We start from the raw sequence: 20,203 nt of genomic DNA, 5'->3' as shown, positions 1-20,203 counted from the left end.
TCACAACTGGTTGCGTTCTCAATTTGTTTAAACATTGTAAGTGATCACTGACACAACACAGGCAATGTTAGTGTCATGAAACCTTGCACAGAGCAGGCAGAGAAGCCACTGACAAGGTCTGCCATGCCCAGCGGCTACGCGTGTTATCAGCGCTTTATGCGGCGCTAACGTGTACTACTTTCCAGATGACCCTTGTATTTTGGTAAATTTCGTAAGTGACTAAGAGGCAATCATAATTTCTGGAGTCAATATTTATGGCCTTAAATGTTTTTGGATCTGATAACATTGGATTTTTGCAAACATTTACGTTAGGCAGGCGATCAGTAAGAAACCTTTTCTCACCAATTTCAGAGCTCTGACCCACTGGCATTCAAACTTAGACATTAATTTACTTGGAAGTGATTCCAGAGATGGGATTATCTTCCAATGATTCACTTACGGCAAGAATGCTCTGACTGCTGTTTGGGAAAATATACGGGAGACCACAGGGATTAACCAGAAGTCTATGTTTGGGAGTCATCTCCTGTTATGTCAATGCTTCTGACCTGATACACAAAATATATTTTTGTCATTGTTATCTTTAAATGTTTTCACTTAATATTTTGTTTTAAATTTATTTGCTTCATAATAAAACAGTGTTTAGAAATTAAATTACATTGGATCAAATGGGCTACGTTGGATTGTAATATAAGGTGATGTCAGTTATGTAATTATGTATTTTGTTCACAGGTGTTACAGACATGTGATGTGGTCGTGTGGGACAAACCATGGAAGAAATTCCGAGCCGTCACAAAGATTCATTGTTCACCTGACTCTCAGATCAGATCCAAACGAGTGAGCATAATATCTTTATAAGTTTACCATTATTCATTAATTTGTCTATTACAACAATATATCATTTGTGTAAAAATTGAGAGATTGGGTGTTTTCTGGATCAAATACAGGTATTGAACCAGTTTGTGTTTTAGTACTTTTGTGGGATTCAAGAGAAAATACATTATCCTGCAACATTCCAAAAAGCCATGTTCAAACATCAGTAAATAGAAGAGTTATCCTTCCAACTCTACATAAATTGTTTGATCCCATTGGTTTGACATGTAGTATAAGTTTATTTCTAAAACTATTGTTGCAAAAAAATTGGAGTAGTAAATTTAGTTGAGACGAGGAAGTTTCAGAATATTAAAAAGAAGCTCATCGAATGGAGTGTCGAACTGCCTAAACTTACACAAATTAAAATACCAGGATGCATGGTCACCTTTCAACCTCAAATGATCGGCCTGAAGACATCACCATATATGTTTTGTGATGCTTGTAAAAATGTATACTCTGCTGTTGTGTTCATTAGATGTGAAATACAAGGGAGTGTGAAAGTTCAAATGGTTATGGCAAAATTATGAGTTGTGCCGATAAAAGAGATGACAATACCTAGGCTTGATCTCATGGCGTGTTGCTCATCCTGTCAGTGAGATCCTAGACAAAAGAGTGAATGAGAGTAACCAGTATTTCTGGACTGATTCAACTGCTGCATTGTGTTAGATACAAAATGAAGATAATTGGGGACTATTTGTACAAAACCAAGTAATGGAGATCCGGAAAATAACAATTGAAAACTGTTTTCTCATAGCAGAAATAAACAACCCTGCAGACCTTCCTCCCAGGGCATACTCTATTCAAACTCTAATAGACTCACACTGGTGGGATGGATCAGAATGGTTACAGAAACATGTGGAAAAAATTGACAAATGTCATCAACATTAATATGTCATAGATATACAGTTGAAAAGGGGAATAAAGAGAAGACCGTTCCAGAAGGTGAGTGAAAACATAGAAATACAAACAAGAAGTGCAAGAAAAATTAATATCCCATCAAAATTGTTAGAATTTAAAGTTTAAAATCTGTGTTAAGTTTTGTTGGTTTTTTTTTTATTTTTATTGTAAATAGTTGATAATTAGAATCCCTATTTTAATTAGGTGGGAATATGTTAAAAATGAATAATATTAATCTTGTAGTTCAGCGTTTTCAAGAAATGTTGTAATGTAGATATTTTGTTAAAACTAATCAGCTGTAAAACACATAAATATATATATATAATATATATGAGTAAAAGGATAAAAATGTTAATGTAGTTGTAAAAAATATAGTATAGATGGCATCAATCATAATCAACTTAATAAAATAGTAATACTTCATTAAGTTTGTCATTAATTTAAACATGAAGTGAGACTACTAAAAAATATAGAGGTTGAAATATAATAAAGATAATAATCGTGGGTGGCTCAAAATGTTCCAAATTATTTCAATAAATATGAAGTTAAAGTAAAGTAAGCAATAAATAGATTTAGTTGCTTTGTTGCAGACTATAACTTCATTTTCTTAAAGTTTATTTCTAATGATTTCTAAAACACTGAACTATAAGATTAATATTATTCATTTTTAACACACTCCCACCTAATTAAAATAGTTATTCTAATATCAACTATTTACAATAAAAATTTAAAAAAAACAACAAAACTTAACACAGATTTTAAACTTAAGTCTAAAACTTTTGATGGGGATTCATTTTTCTTGCACTTCTTGTTTTTATTTCTATGTTTTCACTCGTGTTCTGGAACAGTCTTCCCTTTCCAGAAAAAAATCAAGAAAGATGTTTTGCTGTATGACAGTGTCCACTTGCAGCAAATCTATCTATTTTAAGATCCTTTTACAGCTGTGAGGAACAGTTTGATAATTGCCCATACAACCCCAATTTAACACCCCTTTACTTCCATTTGTTTTTCTAGAAGAATGTTGATGTATGTTAACCCTCCAAGTGATACTCATATTACTCTACAGTGATAGGCCTTTTTATGATGATGCACAGTGTTTTTTGTTTTAATTCATAAAACATATCAAATATACCTGAAATATAACATATTATATATTAAAATGTTCACTATAATATGTACTAAATGGTAATGATACAGAAAAAGTTACCAAGAAAATTTCTTCATTGTATTATTTACTAATGACCTTGAAAAACAAATTTTTCCAATAAAAATTATATTTTTGAGGCTATTTTTCACAATTTCCATAGTAACATATTTGAAATTCATTATATACAAAAGATTCACAGTTTAATTTTGAACACAAAGATGTATAACACTTGTAATTTATATTTACATGAAAATTGATTTTGAATATGTTTTTCACCAGCATAAACAAATCGAAAACTGCCAAAAAATGTACTTTTCATCAACAAGTTCCATATAATGTTTATTTGTATCTGCTTGAAAATATAAGACATAGAGTATCAAGTAAAGGAACTCTTTCTAAACCGTTTAGTATAAAATATAGCTAAATTCCGATACTAGTTATTATTTTACGTCGTTTTTCACGAACGGCTCGGACCGAGCCGTTATCGATTCAGACGGGGTCCCTAACGGCTCGGTCTGAGCCGCTATCACTTGGAGGGTTAAAGGTCAATGCCATAACAATGGCAATAGAGTCAAAATGATAACATTGCAGTTAGGTTAAATTATGCAGCAATCTTCTCTGAGGTCAGTATACAAAAGGTTGTTTTTTGAAATTATTGGTGCCTTAATAATGATGACAATTATCTAGAAAAGTAGATAAGTGTGGACTTATACAAAAAGTTGACTTGTACAAAAAGTTGACTTGATTTTTTAAAATCAAAACTGTACTTACTTAAAAAAACCATATCTCGTACAATACAATGCCTTGGAAGTATGGTAGAAAATTCTTGTATGTTAATTAAACAGATGTATTGTTAAGTTGATTAAAATTTAAATTGCTCATTATTGCTATACTTTATTTTCATTTTTCTTAAGGAGTTCTATTCTATTTACAATACTGCACACATGTAAATATGTTTGGAATAAACCATGATTTAGTTTAATTCATTTTCAGCTTAATTTGTGTACCTCCTCCATGTTTAGCTGGTTTAATTTGTGTTCTCTTCCCTGTTTACCTTTTTTGTTTGACCTGTTTTTCCAGATGTATTTGTAATACAGGAATAAGAAGTAAACTAAAATACAAAATAAGAAACAAGTAACAAATTATGCAAATTAAAAAGTAAGGTGCTCTATTATTTAAATTTATTGAAGTTTAAAATCTTGTTCAATTATCGTCTGTTTCTAACTTGGTATTCAACTTAAGAAATATGTCTAAGATGAATACTCCAAATACATTATTGTATGAATCAAGAAAATACAAAATTTGGTTTGTTTATAAAATATAAAACAAGTTGGATATTCATTTATTAGTAACTTACATAAAAAGTTTAAAGATTGGAAATAATCTAAACACAATTGGGGATGTGTACAACACTCAAAGAATTAATCAAAAAGAAATTAATCAATTAATTGAAATGTTTTTTTTAATCAGTGGGTGTAAGATTTAAGTTCAGGCGGATCTTTATCTTGGTTCAGGGTGGAGCAAGATAAATATACTGTTAAGTTTTCAGAAATGGTTGATCATGCTGGCAGTTGTCAACAACGTATGAAGAACAATAAAATAGCATGCACATATAAACATACATTAGTCATCTTGTAGTAATTCCTTGGATAATGAATGAGAAGAAATTAAATATGATTCAATTGTGATTACTACCAAGAGGGTTCTGGTAAGATAAGATATGGCTTCACTCAGTTTTTTATTTGTATTGGAATTAATAAAATGAATATAATACTTCAGGGATAATTAAATCGCAGATAAAAAAGTTCAAATGGCATTTCTAATCAAGATAAATCAAGTCTATCAAGTTTTTGGATTAACACATAATGTCATCCTGGTCAGATTTAAGTCCCAAAGTGGATATAATTAACTATGAGCAAAATTTATCTCACTAAACAAAATGTCTCTGATCAGAGAGACTAGTTTTTCCATCTATTGTTGTGATAAGATTTTAGATCTTTTGTTATTAGGCTGTTGGTGTTTAAAATAATATTAAAGGGGACTGTTAAATTTCTGTTGCTGTGCAGAGAAAATTGTAACTCAGTATTCCTTCCGAGATCTGTGGTATGACATGCTTGTAGTTGAGGAATTAATTCACAATTTGTTGAAACAGTGATGGTCACATGGCTGCAAGCGTACGCTAGTTAGTAAACTTTCAAAGAGGAGAATAGGGATGAATTTAGGAATTTTTAATTTTAATAAAGGTAGATCTTCATAATTCCTAGACTGAATTAATGAATAGGTGAGTTATAAGTAATAATGAAGCATTGAATAACATTTCAAAATTATTTTTATGATTAATTAGTATAAAATAAAATGAAGACAGGATGGATAGTGTAGTGATAATACGTATCTTATGTTAATAAAATGAACTATTGTAAAAAATGTTAATGAATATGTTTACATATTTAATAATTACTTAGGTAAATTAGGACACTTAATGAGATACTTAAATACCTGATCAATCAAACAATAAGAACACTAGTGGGGATAGGGTGTATAACAATCACTTGATAAGACAAATATGAAACCAAACTTTTCCTTCAACTATATCTAGTCAACATAATTAATTATCTACTTTGATTGATCAAGTTAGCTGAAAGAGGGGGGATAATTGAAAATGTCAGTGAAATTGTAATTATTTACTCTGTTAGTAAATTAACAACAACAAAAACTGCACCAGGTAAATTGGTCAGTGTTTAAGCTCTTATAATTAACTATTAAAAATAATAAATAGGATTCACAATCGTAACATCAACTGACTTAGTGCTGACCTGACTGAAACTGTGCTGACCCGGTCATATCAACTTGTTAGTACTGACCTGACTGAAACTGTGCTGACCCGGTCATCTCAACTTGTTAGTACTGACCTGACTGAAACTCTGCTGACCCGGTCGTCTCAACTTGTTAGTACTGACCTGACTGAAACTCTGCTGACCCGGTTGTCTCAACTTGTTAGTACTGACCTGACTGAAACTCTGCTGACCCGGTTGTCTCAACTTGTTAGTACTGACCTGACTGAAACTCTGCTGACCCGGTTGTCTCAACTTGTTAGTACTGACCTGACTGAAACTCTGCTGACCCGGTTGTCTCAACTTGTTAGTACTGATAAGTCAGTTTGTAGACATCATCTTATCACTTTCTAAGTTCCCTAGTATAGTTTAAATCATTATTTAAATTTTATAATATTGTTTCTTTTTTGTCCTTTAAACCTAGATATTGATTGAACTCAACTTAAAAGTTAAGTTTTTTAAGAATGTGTTTAATATTGCCATATATTTTACTCACAGAAAGTATTGAAATAATTTTAAGCATAGGTTTTGAGATGGATAGACTGTTGTATTTTAGGACTTTCTATAAAGTAAATATATCGATATCCCCCAGATTATGGAAATGAACTAAAATAGAAAGAAATCCATATAAATTTGTTGATCTATTGATATTTTTGTTGTAATTTTCTTTTTCCTTGCAGAATTGTTTTGTTTGAGCTTTGGGCCATGATGGATACCATGATGGAACCCATATTTGGATTATGTAATAAAACTTTATGATGTTTGATTCCATGAAACTGTCTTCACAGCGTATAACAATACAGATAACCTTCTGAGAAGTGAAGTTATCAGTAATATACATGTTATGCAAGTACTTGTGCATTCCTAGAAACCAGGGACTGCACGGATTAGTTGTCCTATTTAAAGTCAATTTAATACTCATTGTGTTTAGTTATCAAAGCTGATTGTACTGTACTGAGTGATTTCAGTAACATGACAAAAGTAATAGTTAAATATTGTGTCTCGTTTCTTCTTATTCTGTTGCCAGTTTATGTAAGTTGTATTTTTATATGATGACTTTTTATTATTTATCACTAGTTTTCCCCTTTTGAAGTCTTTCCTTATGTGAATATTCAAAACACCTTCATCTTAGTCTACCCTGAGAAAAAATGTGTTGGTTTTTGTTCTATTGTAACTTGATAATATTAGTATTTTATGTACTGTTATAATCAGTTTATCTGATAGGTGTTTGTTGAAACATTTATAATACTGTCTTTAACAGAGGTAATAACTGTGATTTTTAAGAAGTTTATGCTCTGCTCTAAGGACCAATGATAGGAGAAGAAACATAATTGAAGCCAAAGGAAACATATATAATTAATAGTTATAGTTAAAATTTGGGCAAATTATCTATGTAATCTGTTTAGAAGAAATAATTGTTTTATCTTTTAACTTTGTTTAAACTGTAGTTTAAAGTTCACTAAACCTGCGTCGGCATTTTTAACCATCCCCAAATGGCCATATAGTAACTTCTATACTCTCAGACCCATTTTGGCCGATTTGCAAGTGTTTTTATAAACAGCTATAAAATATACATGCTTTATGCAAATGTACACTTATTCTTATGCCAACCTGTGCAGAATTTGAATATTGTACTGGAAAAGTATTTGTAATCATAAAAAAAAGTTAACTAGGAAAAACTCGGTCACTAAGTAAATTTTGCACAAAACCAAAAATTTCAAGTTTCCGGGTTACATACCAAAATTTTTTGAAATAGTCCAAAATATCCAAAAGACGCAGAATTTATTATCGAAAGAGAACATATGAAACATTGTACAAAAATATGTAACATGTACATATTATACTAACATATACAAAAGAGTAGCTAATTGACCAAAATTACAATGGTTTTTTTTTTATTGATCAATATAAAATATTGTTTTACGTATAAACCCAACAAATGTTATATCATAGTATCCCAAATCGATATTGTATTAGGTAAATGTAAATATGAAATATTTATCTTAGCTAAATAATGAAAAATACAGCACAAAATATAAAAATCTTTTTTTAATATACAAATTCTGTAAAATTTAATTGTGTTTATGTTGGATTTTTGTAAATTCAATAATAATTTTCAATAGTGCAATAGTGTAGAATCTAAACTTTGTATTTATGTATAATACTTGTTGTAAATATCTACTGTATTTATTCTTACCCGAATAAGGGATAGTTCAAAGTAATATTGTTTTATATATGGCCAAACAAAACACAATACATATGATTTTCTAATAATAATTGGCTTTTTTAGTATAAAATATAAAAAAAAAACACACAAATATATAAATCAACAAGTAATTTTCATTGTTACACAAATTCAGTTTTTGTACATCACACCATGTATCTTTTCAATCAGTGTTTTCAGCCTGAGCACTAGCTGATGATGACAGTAATAACACCAATAATATTAATTAAATTTACCTGAGTGCTACATTTAAGTCTCATCACGTCTGAAAAAGAAATAATAATACAAATAAAATGTTTGTGTTTATACATGACTATATGAAATATTGCATGGTCCAGTTTTAACAGATTTTACTTTAAACTACAGTATTAGTTTTTTCTATCATATTATATAACACAATAAATTATATTTGGTTTAGGGCATACCTGGAGGTCTGAGTCCAGCAAACCCCAATGACCCTGATGTTCAAGATGCAGCCAGGTTTGCAGTGTCAGCAGTCGATCAACGATCAAACTCTTTATTCTCCTCCAAGCTTGTGGTTGTTAAAGAAGCAAAAACTCAGGTCTGTATTATTCCTTCCAGGATCTTAACTATATATTTGTAATTTATTGCAATTGTCTAATATAGTAAAGCATAGAATTCTGTATGATCGTTTTAAGCACTTTCATGTAGTTTTGGATCTTCTGAGGGTTCAGTTCAAGTTTCCATAAACATTTATTTTTTCTTCTTTATTCTCAGCTAGCACTCCCGTTTCCTTTGTACACATTTCCTATCCCTAGAATCTATTCACCTCTTGGTTTTCCTCCTTTAATGTTTCTCATGTATTTTCTTTTGAAACTTGTGTGATCTCATCGTGTTTAATGTTCAATTAACTATTGCAAATTCTCGTTTTCTATCCTTTCTACCAATGATTATTCCCTGAATTTCGTTCAAATAACTTTGTTCCTTATTATATTTTTGTTATTCTAAATCTTCTCCTTAGAAATTAATCTCGTTAGTTTGTAACCCGCTCCTGATGTCTCTTTGTCCCTTTATCTAAGACTCAACTCAATACAGAACTATAGATATAAAATAGGTCTGCTAGTATACTTTTTGTATATCTCAGTGGAAATCCATGTTTTTTAATGATATTTCATGACCCTCTGGTTTGTGTCACTAATTTACTTGCATTCATATTTATGCTATCACCTTTTACTATGTTGCCTATCTATAAAAAAAACCTTATAATTTCCCAATTTCTTTGTCTCCTGTCTTCTCTCACTGTCATTCATTGTTTTACCATGAGATGCTCATGAGATTCTGTATAGACATAAACTGAATAGTGCTGACTTACAGTTTAGGTTCACATTACATTTCACTCTTTCTATATTGACCTTTGCTTCAGTTAAACTTCTAAAATGTATCACCTTCTTTGCCCTTGCATTTAGCTATTCCTATACATTCTGATACATATTTTGTATGCCATCATTTTGTCTTTAAACGCGCAATTACGAACAGGTTGTTCATTTGATCATGTACCGCTATGAAAAATAGGAATGAGGGACTGAGAGACTCTTCTCTTTCTAAATAAATTCTCCTTCTCTGTTCTGCCCTCATTCATTATGTTTTTATCTTATTTGCTTTATTTTCATTAAAATATTGTTTTCAATGTCTTCTAATCCTGAGTCTTCATTCTATTCACACTGTTGTTACAGACCTTCTCCATATCCAGAGATGCCATGATCATGTCTTCACACACTCTGTTGCCTTCATGTGTCCCCATGGCACAGAGGATATCGATTTCTCATATTGATTTAAAATCTCAGATGCTAGTTAAATTGGGAACATTCTGAACAAAATTAGTTTTTTTTAGCAAAATAAATTTGTCACTCTTTTAGGATAAAATCCATAGTTTAGTGTACAATTCTTACTTAATTTACACACCTCACATGGTGATTTTGTATGTCTAGGTGGTTGCTGGTACAAATTACTATCTGAAACTGCAACTTGTGGAGACTAATTGTCGTAAAAATGCTCCGACAAACTCTGCCTGCAGACCTACTCCTGACAAGGTATATGTCAGTGTTTTTAACTCATCTTGAATGTTATTCGCAATTATTGTGTTATGTGTGGAATTTTTAATATTTAGTAGGCTATTTTATTATTAACAATGAACCATAAACAAAGTCTTGATAAACATTTTGTGACAGGTGGTGCAGGAATGTGATGTGGTTGTGTACGACAGACCTTGGGACAAACACCGGGAACTGACCTCAGTCCAATGTTCTCCGGTCTTGGACAACAGTGTGCGACAACAACGTGTAAGTCCATTGTAATAAATAACATTGTCTAAATTATACTGAAAAAGTTCCTGGCAATTAATTTAATCTTGAACATTTACCACTTTTATTTTTCATCTTAACATAGATATTAATTTTTGGACTTGAAGGAGCAATTTATATATATTGCCAGGGCATTTTTGAAAAATAAAACATGTTACAAAGGAACGGATTTTCTGTCTCTTAGTTTTTGAAATCTATAGATAGAAAAATTCCTTCTTGGGAGTTTTAACACTTTGTACCTTGAGCCCGAGTATAGGCCGGGCCGCGTCGGCAGCGCCTGCTACCGGCGCCCGAGTATAGCTTGGGTTGTGTTATTTAATTGTATTATTTAGCTCAGTCATTTATTTTTCAATTCAAATATTTTGATTATCTTCATTGGTTGTCTAAGTTCGTATTTGTTGGTTTTGAGATCCCTGGGTCACGTTTTAGTAATGAAATACGTAAATTTATTGTCGTACTACAAGCGAGTCTAGACAGCTAATCGTAGGCGCCGCAGCTGATCGTCGGTACTGTCAGTTTGCTTTGTAATGTTTCACGTTGTGTGTTGTTGTGAGTCTTAGTTATGTCTTACTAAGTTTTCTACAAATCTTGCCGACAAATACTGAAGCAAATGTTATTATAATGTATTATAAATGTGAATTTAACTGTTTGTAAATAATCAGAACTTTAGTTTCTTACTGCATTCATTAAGTAAAGGCAAATGCATGTAATGTGACGTTATCCGTGTGTTTTGATTTGTATTTATACTCGCTTTGTTCTTCCTTCTCGACTTTCCGTTGATTTTATTTTATATTATTTACTTATTATTTTTGAGTTTAAATAATATGGGTGATAAAATCAAAAGTGATGCAATTCACGATCTTTTGTTTGACTGCGAGTCGGAAAGTGATGATGATTTTGATACACACCTGGGACCAAATATTGATTTTATGAACGATCTAAACAAAAATTTGCGAGATCCTGTATTTGATTCAGACCATTGTGCTTTAAAAATTACCACTCTAAGGCGAATTACCTGAACTAACAAGCTATGTAGCAAAAACTTGTTTTGTATTTTTTACATAACATTCAATATTATGTAATAATTTTATTTTGAAAATAAACTTTATATTTGTATACATTTAAAAAAAGTATGTATCTCTATCTTTAAAAAAATATATAGTATGAGTTTATAACATAATTACTGTAATAACACAGAAAATTTTAAAAGCATCATAAAACCCCCAGGGAGCCACGCCGAAACATGTATTAAGGGCCCAGGGTACAAAGTGTTAAGAGTTGTCCTGTGTTATTATGTTGAAAGAAATTGCAAAGCTGAGCACTAAGAACCAATATTTTATTTTTCTACAAGATGTTACAGGAGAATGGATACAATACGAGATCAATAAAACTTAAAAAACAATTTCTAATTGGTCACATTGATCAATGATTGGCTAAAGTTTACCAAGCCTGCTGATACACATAATTTATCTCGGCAGTTTTTGTTCACTGAAGATGATTCTGAAGGCTGAAAAATGTCAATATTTTAATTGTGTTTGCAATTTTTCGTTGCGGTGCGAATTGGGAAACTTAGATGATAATAATAGGAATATGTGTTATTTTTAATGGTGTTATTTGTTCAGTTATAAATTGTCAATAAGTAGGTGATATTTTAATTCAATTTTATATCCACATTACAAGGTAAAATAAATTTTATAACTAAAACTTGAATACAATAAATATTTGTTGATCCTGTTTTCAATGCACATTAAAAAAGTAATAAATTAGTAGTAGTAGTGGTTAAGTGTGCCAAATTTAAACCAAGTATTTAATATCATTAATTGGTTGTGATTGTCTAAAGCGTGTTATGGTTGGAGGGCTGACCCCAGCAAATCCCAATGATGCGAATGTGAAGGAAGCAGCCAATTTCGCAGTATCTGAAGTGGACAGAAGATCCAACTCCTTGTTCTCCTCCAAGCTGCTGGTTGTAAAAGAGGCAAAAACTCAGGTATGTAGTAAGGAACTTGATCTTTAGTGTTTTGTGGTCTCTACTCTCCTAATACGTTAAAATTATTGCTATCCTGCACGTTATCAGTTATTTGTTCCTAAACTTGGTTCTGAGTTCAACTAGTTCTTAGGAATGAATTAAATTAGAAATGTTGGATTCACATTTTACAACTAATTTGTGCATTCAAGTGACCTTTCAGGTATCACTATGAATGGCTTAAAAATTAAAAACAGACCCAGAATTTGTCAACTAAACAAAATGTTACTTTTTACTCAGCTCGAGAAAAATTTCAACTTAGTTTGAGCCACACATTGAGTTCTTTGTTTATGTGTTATTATTCATTATATTATGGATTAAATATTTACAAGTTACATGAGTTTGTAGTTTTCCAGTTAGCTTTTTGCTATACAGTTCTTTGTTCTGTGTAGCTTTTTTCAGTATTCCAACCTGCCATTGCAGACTCATCCAAAGCAAAAGTTTACACCATCTCTAACAAGTTTATACAAGTTGTTTTGAAGAAACACGTAACAGTACAGTGTTACTTTTAGTACACATGGCACATTAAAATACCAGGATCAATTTAAGTTTGTATTTATTGCAAAACAAATTATATCACATTCTATTTTTGACATGTTATCCATTTTTCTAAATAGTCCCTTTATTCTTTATACTATTTGTGTTTCTGGAGGATAAGTTTTATAATTATTTTGTCACATTTGATTTAAGTAACAAATGGTATTCACAATGTTTGAAATTAGGATTGTGATTTATATTAGATATAGAGTGCACGAAACAAGCCTTCTTCTGAAATCCCTCAAGAACAGTTCATCCATGAGTTATTTTGTAAGCATTTAACCTCACATTAAGACGGAGTTGTAGTATTTATGCCTAAAAACATAAATTGTTTGAAAAGAAAAAGGTTTTGTCTACTTCACATTTCTATAAATTGCTTGGACGTGATTAAAATGTTTATCTTAACAAACTCACTCTTACTTTTCAACAAATATTTCAGTAAATTTGGACAGGCACTCTTGTTTCTCATATTCTTGAACCAATGTTTAACTTTTGTCGTCTTATATCTACAACTTGTCTATTTACACACCATTCTTCCTGGCTATTTCATACATTTGCCAATCCCCTAAACAGACTCCATCTGTATTCTAATGGTCAAACACGAGACCACAATTAGTTACTTTCTTAGTTTATTTACACTATGTAGTCCTACTCTAGCTCATTTGTTGCTGTAACTGAATCAAATACGGGTTCTTATAGTTTGCATGAGTATGTAGGGTGATTTTCGAGTTTTGTAAATTTAATAAATTGGCTTGTCTTATTTTGTAAGCAGTTTAAATCGTCTATGAGAATGTTGAAAAGAGTGCTATTATGAGGCATGAGAGAAGCCAAAAGTTACCACAGAATGTGATGAAAACCCCTAGTAACTGAACCATCAGACAACTCAAAAATTAAGAGGTTATATTCATTAATCATGTCATTATCAAATTGTTTTATCATTTGAATTAAAACCATGCTCACTGACAAACTGGCACTTGATTTAGAGCCATATATAACAACCAGCTGACAATGGATTTAGAGCCATATATAACAACCAGCAGACAATGGATTTAAAGCCATATATACCAACCAGCTGACAGTGGATTGAGAGCCATATATAACAACCAGCTGACAATGGATTTAAAGCCATATATAACAACCAGCTGACAATGGATTTAAAGCCATATATAACAACAACCAGCTGACAATGGATTTAAAGCCATATATAACAACAACCAGCTGACAGTGGATTTAAAGCCATATATAACAACTAGCAGACAATGGATTTAAAGCCATATATAACAACCAGCAGACAATGGATTTAAAACCATATATAACAACAACCAGTTGACAATGGATTTAAAGCCATATATAACAACCAGCTGACAATGGATTTAAAGCCATATATAACAACCAGCTGACAATGGATTTAAAGCCATATATAACAACCAGCAGACAATGGATTTAAAGCCATATATAACAACCAGCAGACAATGAATTTAAAACCATATATAACAACAACCAGTTGACAATGGATTTAAAGCCATATATAACAACCAGCTGACAATGGATTTAAAGCCATATATAACAACCAGCTGACAATGGATTTAAAGCCATATATAACAACAACCAGCAGACAATGGATTTAGAGCCATATATAACAACCAGCTGACAATGGATTTAAAGCCATATATAACAACAACCAGCTGACAATGGATTTAAAGCCATATATAACAACCAGCTGACAATGGATTTAAAGCCATATATAACAACCAGCTGACAATGGATTTAAAGCCATATATAACAACAACCAGCAGACAATGGATTTAGAGCCATATATAACAACCAGCTGACAATGGATTTAGAGCCATATATAACAACCAGCTGACAATGGATTTAAAGCCATATAATATATAACAACCAGCAGACAATGGATTTAAAGCCATATATAACAACAACCATATATAATAAGCTGACAGTGGAGTTTTGCTACTGAATGACCTTGATGGAGGCTAACACTGACCTTGCACACGTTACATCAGAAGGATCATTGATTGCACTGGAACTGGTGGCAGTTACATCTCAGTCTGGTGTAATTGGGCTTGAACATTATATTCCTATTCCCACTCTTTCTCCTGAACATGACATGCAGTGTATTCTTGATTTCCCACTGGCTTGAAAATATTAATTGTATATCTGTACTTTCTGAATACACATTACATAATATTCTATATTAGATCAAGTTCAACAAAAAAGTGTTTTTTATTAAAAGTTTAGAAATATTTATAAACATTTTCTAATAGAAACAAATATGTTCATATATTTATACAATGCATTAATACAATTTTAGGCTTAAAAGTTTATGTTATTTGATTACATTAAATGTTATGAAAAATTTCCATATGATTCTTATTATTGTAATACATAAATATTTAATGTTCTGTTCACTTCACACTTAGGTGGTTGCTGGAGTAAATTATCATCTGAAACTGCAACTTGTGGAGAGTAATTGCCGCAAAGGTTCCGCAGTGAACTCTGCCTGCAGTCCTGCAGCCGGCAAGGTTTGTCACTCTCGTGCAACAATCTTTAAGTAGTAATACTGACCCATCCTTTGTGTATTACAACTGAAATACATTTCAAAAACTAGTATCTATCATCTTAATGTGTCATTTCAGGATAGTTACCGATTGTTAAAGTATTGAGTTTCTGTTGTAACACAAATCAATTGTTAACCCTGTTGTCCTGTTAAATCATCCATTGTGAATAGTGGAATTTTCAAACATTGAGATTTTCGTAATTAAAGAGAAAAAAATCAAATTTTAACATAAAGGTTTTGATAAAGTGGGAAGAACATGCTTTAAGGAACTGTTTCTAACCTAGCACTTACAATTGTTACAGAGTTAAGAATTTGTGAGCTTAGAAACTATAATAAAAACTTTAAGTTGATTTTTAGAATGATGAGTATGAAATATAGTGATTTAAAAAAATAATATTTATATTTTGATCAAATATAAATATTATTCCTTATATTTTAGCCTTCAAGGGATTTTATGCTAAAAATAAAATGTGTACAACTAGTTCAAATAATATCAAAAGCAGCTACAAAATGTCTACTAGCACAAGTTAGTGTGGTGCTTGGTATTTTTGAACTAGCGTAGCCTTGCCTGTAACAGTAAATAATGTTGATAATTAATTTAGAGTACCCTGCAATGTTAATGTTAGTATACTCATCAGCTGATATCTCCAGAACTACTGTCACTAAAATGTTTTACATTACTGTCATTGCTCTAGTCACTAACTAGTCACTTGGCAAGCACAATTTTACAAGATTGTTTCAATTAGCATGTTTTGGAGAGTGAGGATTACTTTAATAACCTCTAATCAGTTCATATAACAAACCCAGATTGTATTTTGTAACTCTTTTGGTGATACACTATTTAGATAAGATTCTCAACCCAGAATTCCAGTTCAGGTGTCAAACATTTTAAGAATTAAGTTAATTTATATAATTAGCACTATTAAATAATTGGCTCGTGAGATATGTTGTGACAGGTGGTCCAAGAATGTGACGTGGTTGTGTACGACCGGCCGTGGGACAAACACCGGGAACTGATCTCGGTCAGGTGTTCTCCCGTTGCAGACAACAAAGTGCGAAATCAACGTGTAAGTCCATGTGTGTTTATGTTTGCCTACAATTTACCTAATCCCTACTGTGGGATTCTTAGCATTATCAAACAGTACTATATCGCCTAACAATACAAGATGATTATACAGTCCTCCAAATTGTACCCCATGCTAATTTTTTAATGATTTAAGTTATAAAGATGGCAATCATTAAATGTTTTTGGACAAATAGAGAAACCTACTTTTGGCGAATTCACATTTCAATATGTTGAAAATTGTTCGCTGAAGAGAGGTGCTTTCAATTCAACCGTTTCAAATTGGAATCCCTCCCCCTTTGTGATACCTTTTCGTAAGGGGTTTAAAAAATTAGAATTTTTGTACAAACTGGAACTATTTATTTTCATTGGTTTGTTTTTGAGATATACAGAACCAAAGCTAATTTTAATAATAGTTTTCAAAATTTATCAATTCCATTTAAACATTTTAGTAGTTTAAATTTCTGCTAACTTGTAATATCTTGCTGATTTGACTCTCCAGTATTGTAGCAACCTTGTAGTATATTTATGTTTCTGGTTTACACCTACTTAGATTTACCAATAGAATTTAGACAGAACATTATGATTGTCTAATACTGTATGCACATCACATATATTCGAAAAAAATACCTTTTCTTGTTGTTCCAGGTGTTTTTGTTTTTTTTTTTATAAGTTACACTCTAGGTTTTTGAGTTCTTTAAAACCTGTAAGCCTCAGATAGCTAGATTTTAAAAAGCTTGAGAAAAGTTACTGAAAAGTTGCCTTCTTCTTCAGATGTGTTGAATGAAAACAATCCACAGACATCCAAAGTGCTCTGAAGTCAAACATTTGAGGCTTCTGGAACAACAACATACTTTAAGCAGTTAAATCCCATTCAATAACAACGTTTGTGTAGGATTGTTCACAGTGATCTCAGCACTTTGACTAAATAGCAGAGTCCCTCACAGTAACACAGTTTGTAATGTCAATAATTTGATGTGATTGTCTAAAGGACGTTTTGGTTGGAGGACAAAGTCCAGCTGATCCCAATGATGCTGGGGTGAAGAAAGCAGCCAAGTTCGCAGTGTCGGAAATAGACAGAAGATCAAACTCGTTGTTCTCCTCCAAACTGGTGGTTGTCAAAGAAGCCAAAACTCAGGTATTTATAATATTTGTTGTATGATGTTTTGTAGGTGGTCTTTAATTTACTATGATTGCTTCTTGCCATCATAGCATTTCTTTATAAAACTCTTTGTTAGAGACAAAGTAAGATGTGTCACTAATAGAAATTTCACCAACTGAAAGCAAACACCTTCAGCCCCTAAATCCACCAGTGCAACTGTCAATCACGTTTCTTTCGGTAGACACATCTGATGATAGTGTGTTTCTCCCAGTGATAAAAATTGTGATATTGTTCCATGTATTTATTATTCTACAGATTAAGGCATTAAATGGAAGTGTATTAAAAGTGGATACTAAAGACTTACATATTCTATATATAGACAACTTTAATTTAGTTTTTTTTTTTCAAAACTACCTCTTCAAAATTTTCTTAAATTAGTATGTTTTATTGTTATTTTTTAAAGAGTGTAGAGATTCAACAATATGCACTCAATACGTCATTCCTAAATTAATATAAATATGAAGCAAATAACATCTGATGATGGCAGACCATAATTAATAAACTTTAGCCACATGTGTTTACTTGTGTGCATGCATCTTTTTGCAGTTTCTTTACTCATCTTGTAAACAGTAGATGTAAAACTGATAATGTGAGAGTAGTAGCCATAGATATACAGGTTAGCTTTTTTTAAATGGGCTACTATTGTGATCTTGGAAAGTATTAATCTGACAGCAAACTTTAAATGCGGCCAGCAGAAACAAATTTGACTCACATATTGAAATATGGCAGCCGTTAAAAAAATTCATATTTTTAAGTGTTCTTGAAACAAAAAAAGGTCCCCATCTAAAGTTTGCTGTCAAATTTATAACTTCCAAGATCATAATGGTGGCTTATTTAATAAAGCCATCCTGTAAATACTGAAATTGTTGTGTTTAATGAATGAAATATTTATTGAGGCAAACATATAATTAAAATTGAGGACATATTTTGCCAGATAAATTAAAAATATAATTATTAAGAATAAAGATATCCTGAAAATTGATTAACTTAACTAAATTTTTGTATTAATTACAAATTTAACACTATTTAATTTACTTACATTAAAATAAATTTTGGAATATTAATATGTACCGTAGAAATAAATATATACAAAAGAATTAATAGTTTTACTTATGTATGTTTTTTACGTTTAATAGTGAGATAAGAGATTGAAGGGAACTTTCCTCTATCTCTTTTGGCTGATTTGTTGAGCTGTGAATTATATACAACTGTGAACAATAGTCAATCCATGAAAGGGTGCAAGGAATAAAACCATTGTGTTAGGTTCTCAGGAAACACAATTAAAACCTATAAATATTACAATAAAATAATATTAATTAATACAAAAATAGTGAGAGCACAATGAGTTAGTGTTAAACATTTCAAAACTGGTTGAATTGTTTTTCAGCTTGTTATTTTTTATAAATGTTTTCTTTTCTTTTCTTGTGCAGGTAGTTGCTGGTACGAATTATTACCTGAAATTGCAGCTTGTGGAGACCAACTGCCGTAAAGGAACTAAGGTGAACTCTGCCTGCAATGCTGCACCTGATAAGGTATGTTAGTGTTTCCACTTCTTTCATAAGTAACAAACATTGAAATAGATTAAATTTAAAATGGATGAATAGTATATAGGTTTGCATATCACTGAATGTCAACAGCATCAGTCCAAAACATTTTTTTAGTACAGTCTCTTTATTAAAATAAAAAATTCAAAATCATAAAGTTTTTAAATTATATTAATTTTAATGAAAACTTTTAGGGTATGTTTTTAGCAAATTACATGATTTTTAGGTTAAAACATCGTAACTTTGAAGGCTACACCATTTTGTTATTCATAATACAATTCCTGATAGTAACATTATCACATAGCTTTTTCCAAAGCATTTTAACATTTTTCTAAATTCTTAGATTTTGAAGTAAAATTTTACTTTTGGTAGTATTACAATAACACATTTTTTATGTAGAGTATATGTATTATGAGAAATTTAATTAGTTCTTTATGACCTTTAACGCGATACATAAAAAAGTATTTGATACCAGTAAGCTACATATAAAATTTATTCAAACATGAATTGTTACTAAATAATTACAAAAATCCTTTACAGTATATTTTTTTGTACTTTTTCAGCCAGAATAGCAATTGTGGTGTTACATTCATCAATTTATGGCCAAACAAACAAAGGCGAACAATAAAATATCTTACTAATGTACAATAGCTTTTCACCTCCCTACACTCTCTTAGACAATCTATTACCAGTGTACAATAGCTTCTCACCCTCTACACTGGTGTAGATAATTTCTTACAAGCGTACATTAGCTTATCACTACCATACACTGTTGTAAACAATCTTTTACTAGTGAACAATAGCTTGTCACTCCCCTACACTCTTGTAGATAATATCTTACTAGTGTACAATAGATTATCACTCCCCTACACTTTTCTAGATAATCTCCTACTAGTGTACAATAGATTATCACTCCCTATACTCTTATAGACAATCTCTTACTTGTGCATTATAGATTGTCACCCCCTGCACTCTTGGCAATTGACAAACAGTCTGGCACATTATGTAT

The 20,203-nt window shown here is 31.2% G+C and overlaps 1 protein-coding gene across 2 annotated transcripts in view; it reads left to right on the top strand.

Moving 5' to 3' along the window:
• Positions 1-20,203, top strand: part of LOC124352819 — an 87,165-nt gene that overhangs the window by 31,629 nt on the left and 35,333 nt on the right. For both annotated transcript variants that reach the window (XM_046802513.1, XM_046802512.1), the window contains exons 10-18: positions 730-834; positions 8,388-8,531; positions 9,919-10,020; positions 10,159-10,269; positions 12,131-12,277; positions 15,289-15,390; positions 16,382-16,492; positions 17,480-17,626; positions 19,081-19,182. In XM_046802513.1, the coding sequence (XP_046658469.1) occupies positions 730-834; positions 8,388-8,531; positions 9,919-10,020; positions 10,159-10,269; positions 12,131-12,277; positions 15,289-15,390; positions 16,382-16,492; positions 17,480-17,626; positions 19,081-19,182 (1,071 nt within the window). The remainder of the gene's footprint in view (positions 1-729; positions 835-8,387; positions 8,532-9,918; positions 10,021-10,158; positions 10,270-12,130; positions 12,278-15,288; positions 15,391-16,381; positions 16,493-17,479; positions 17,627-19,080; positions 19,183-20,203) is intronic.

Source organism: Homalodisca vitripennis, chromosome 1 (assembly GCF_021130785.1).
Source record: "Homalodisca vitripennis isolate AUS2020 chromosome 1, UT_GWSS_2.1, whole genome shotgun sequence".
Lineage (NCBI taxonomy): Eukaryota > Metazoa > Arthropoda > Insecta > Hemiptera > Cicadellidae > Homalodisca > Homalodisca vitripennis.
The sequence above is the reverse complement of the archived record's forward strand: the minus strand, read 5'-3'. Positions and strand labels throughout refer to the sequence as shown.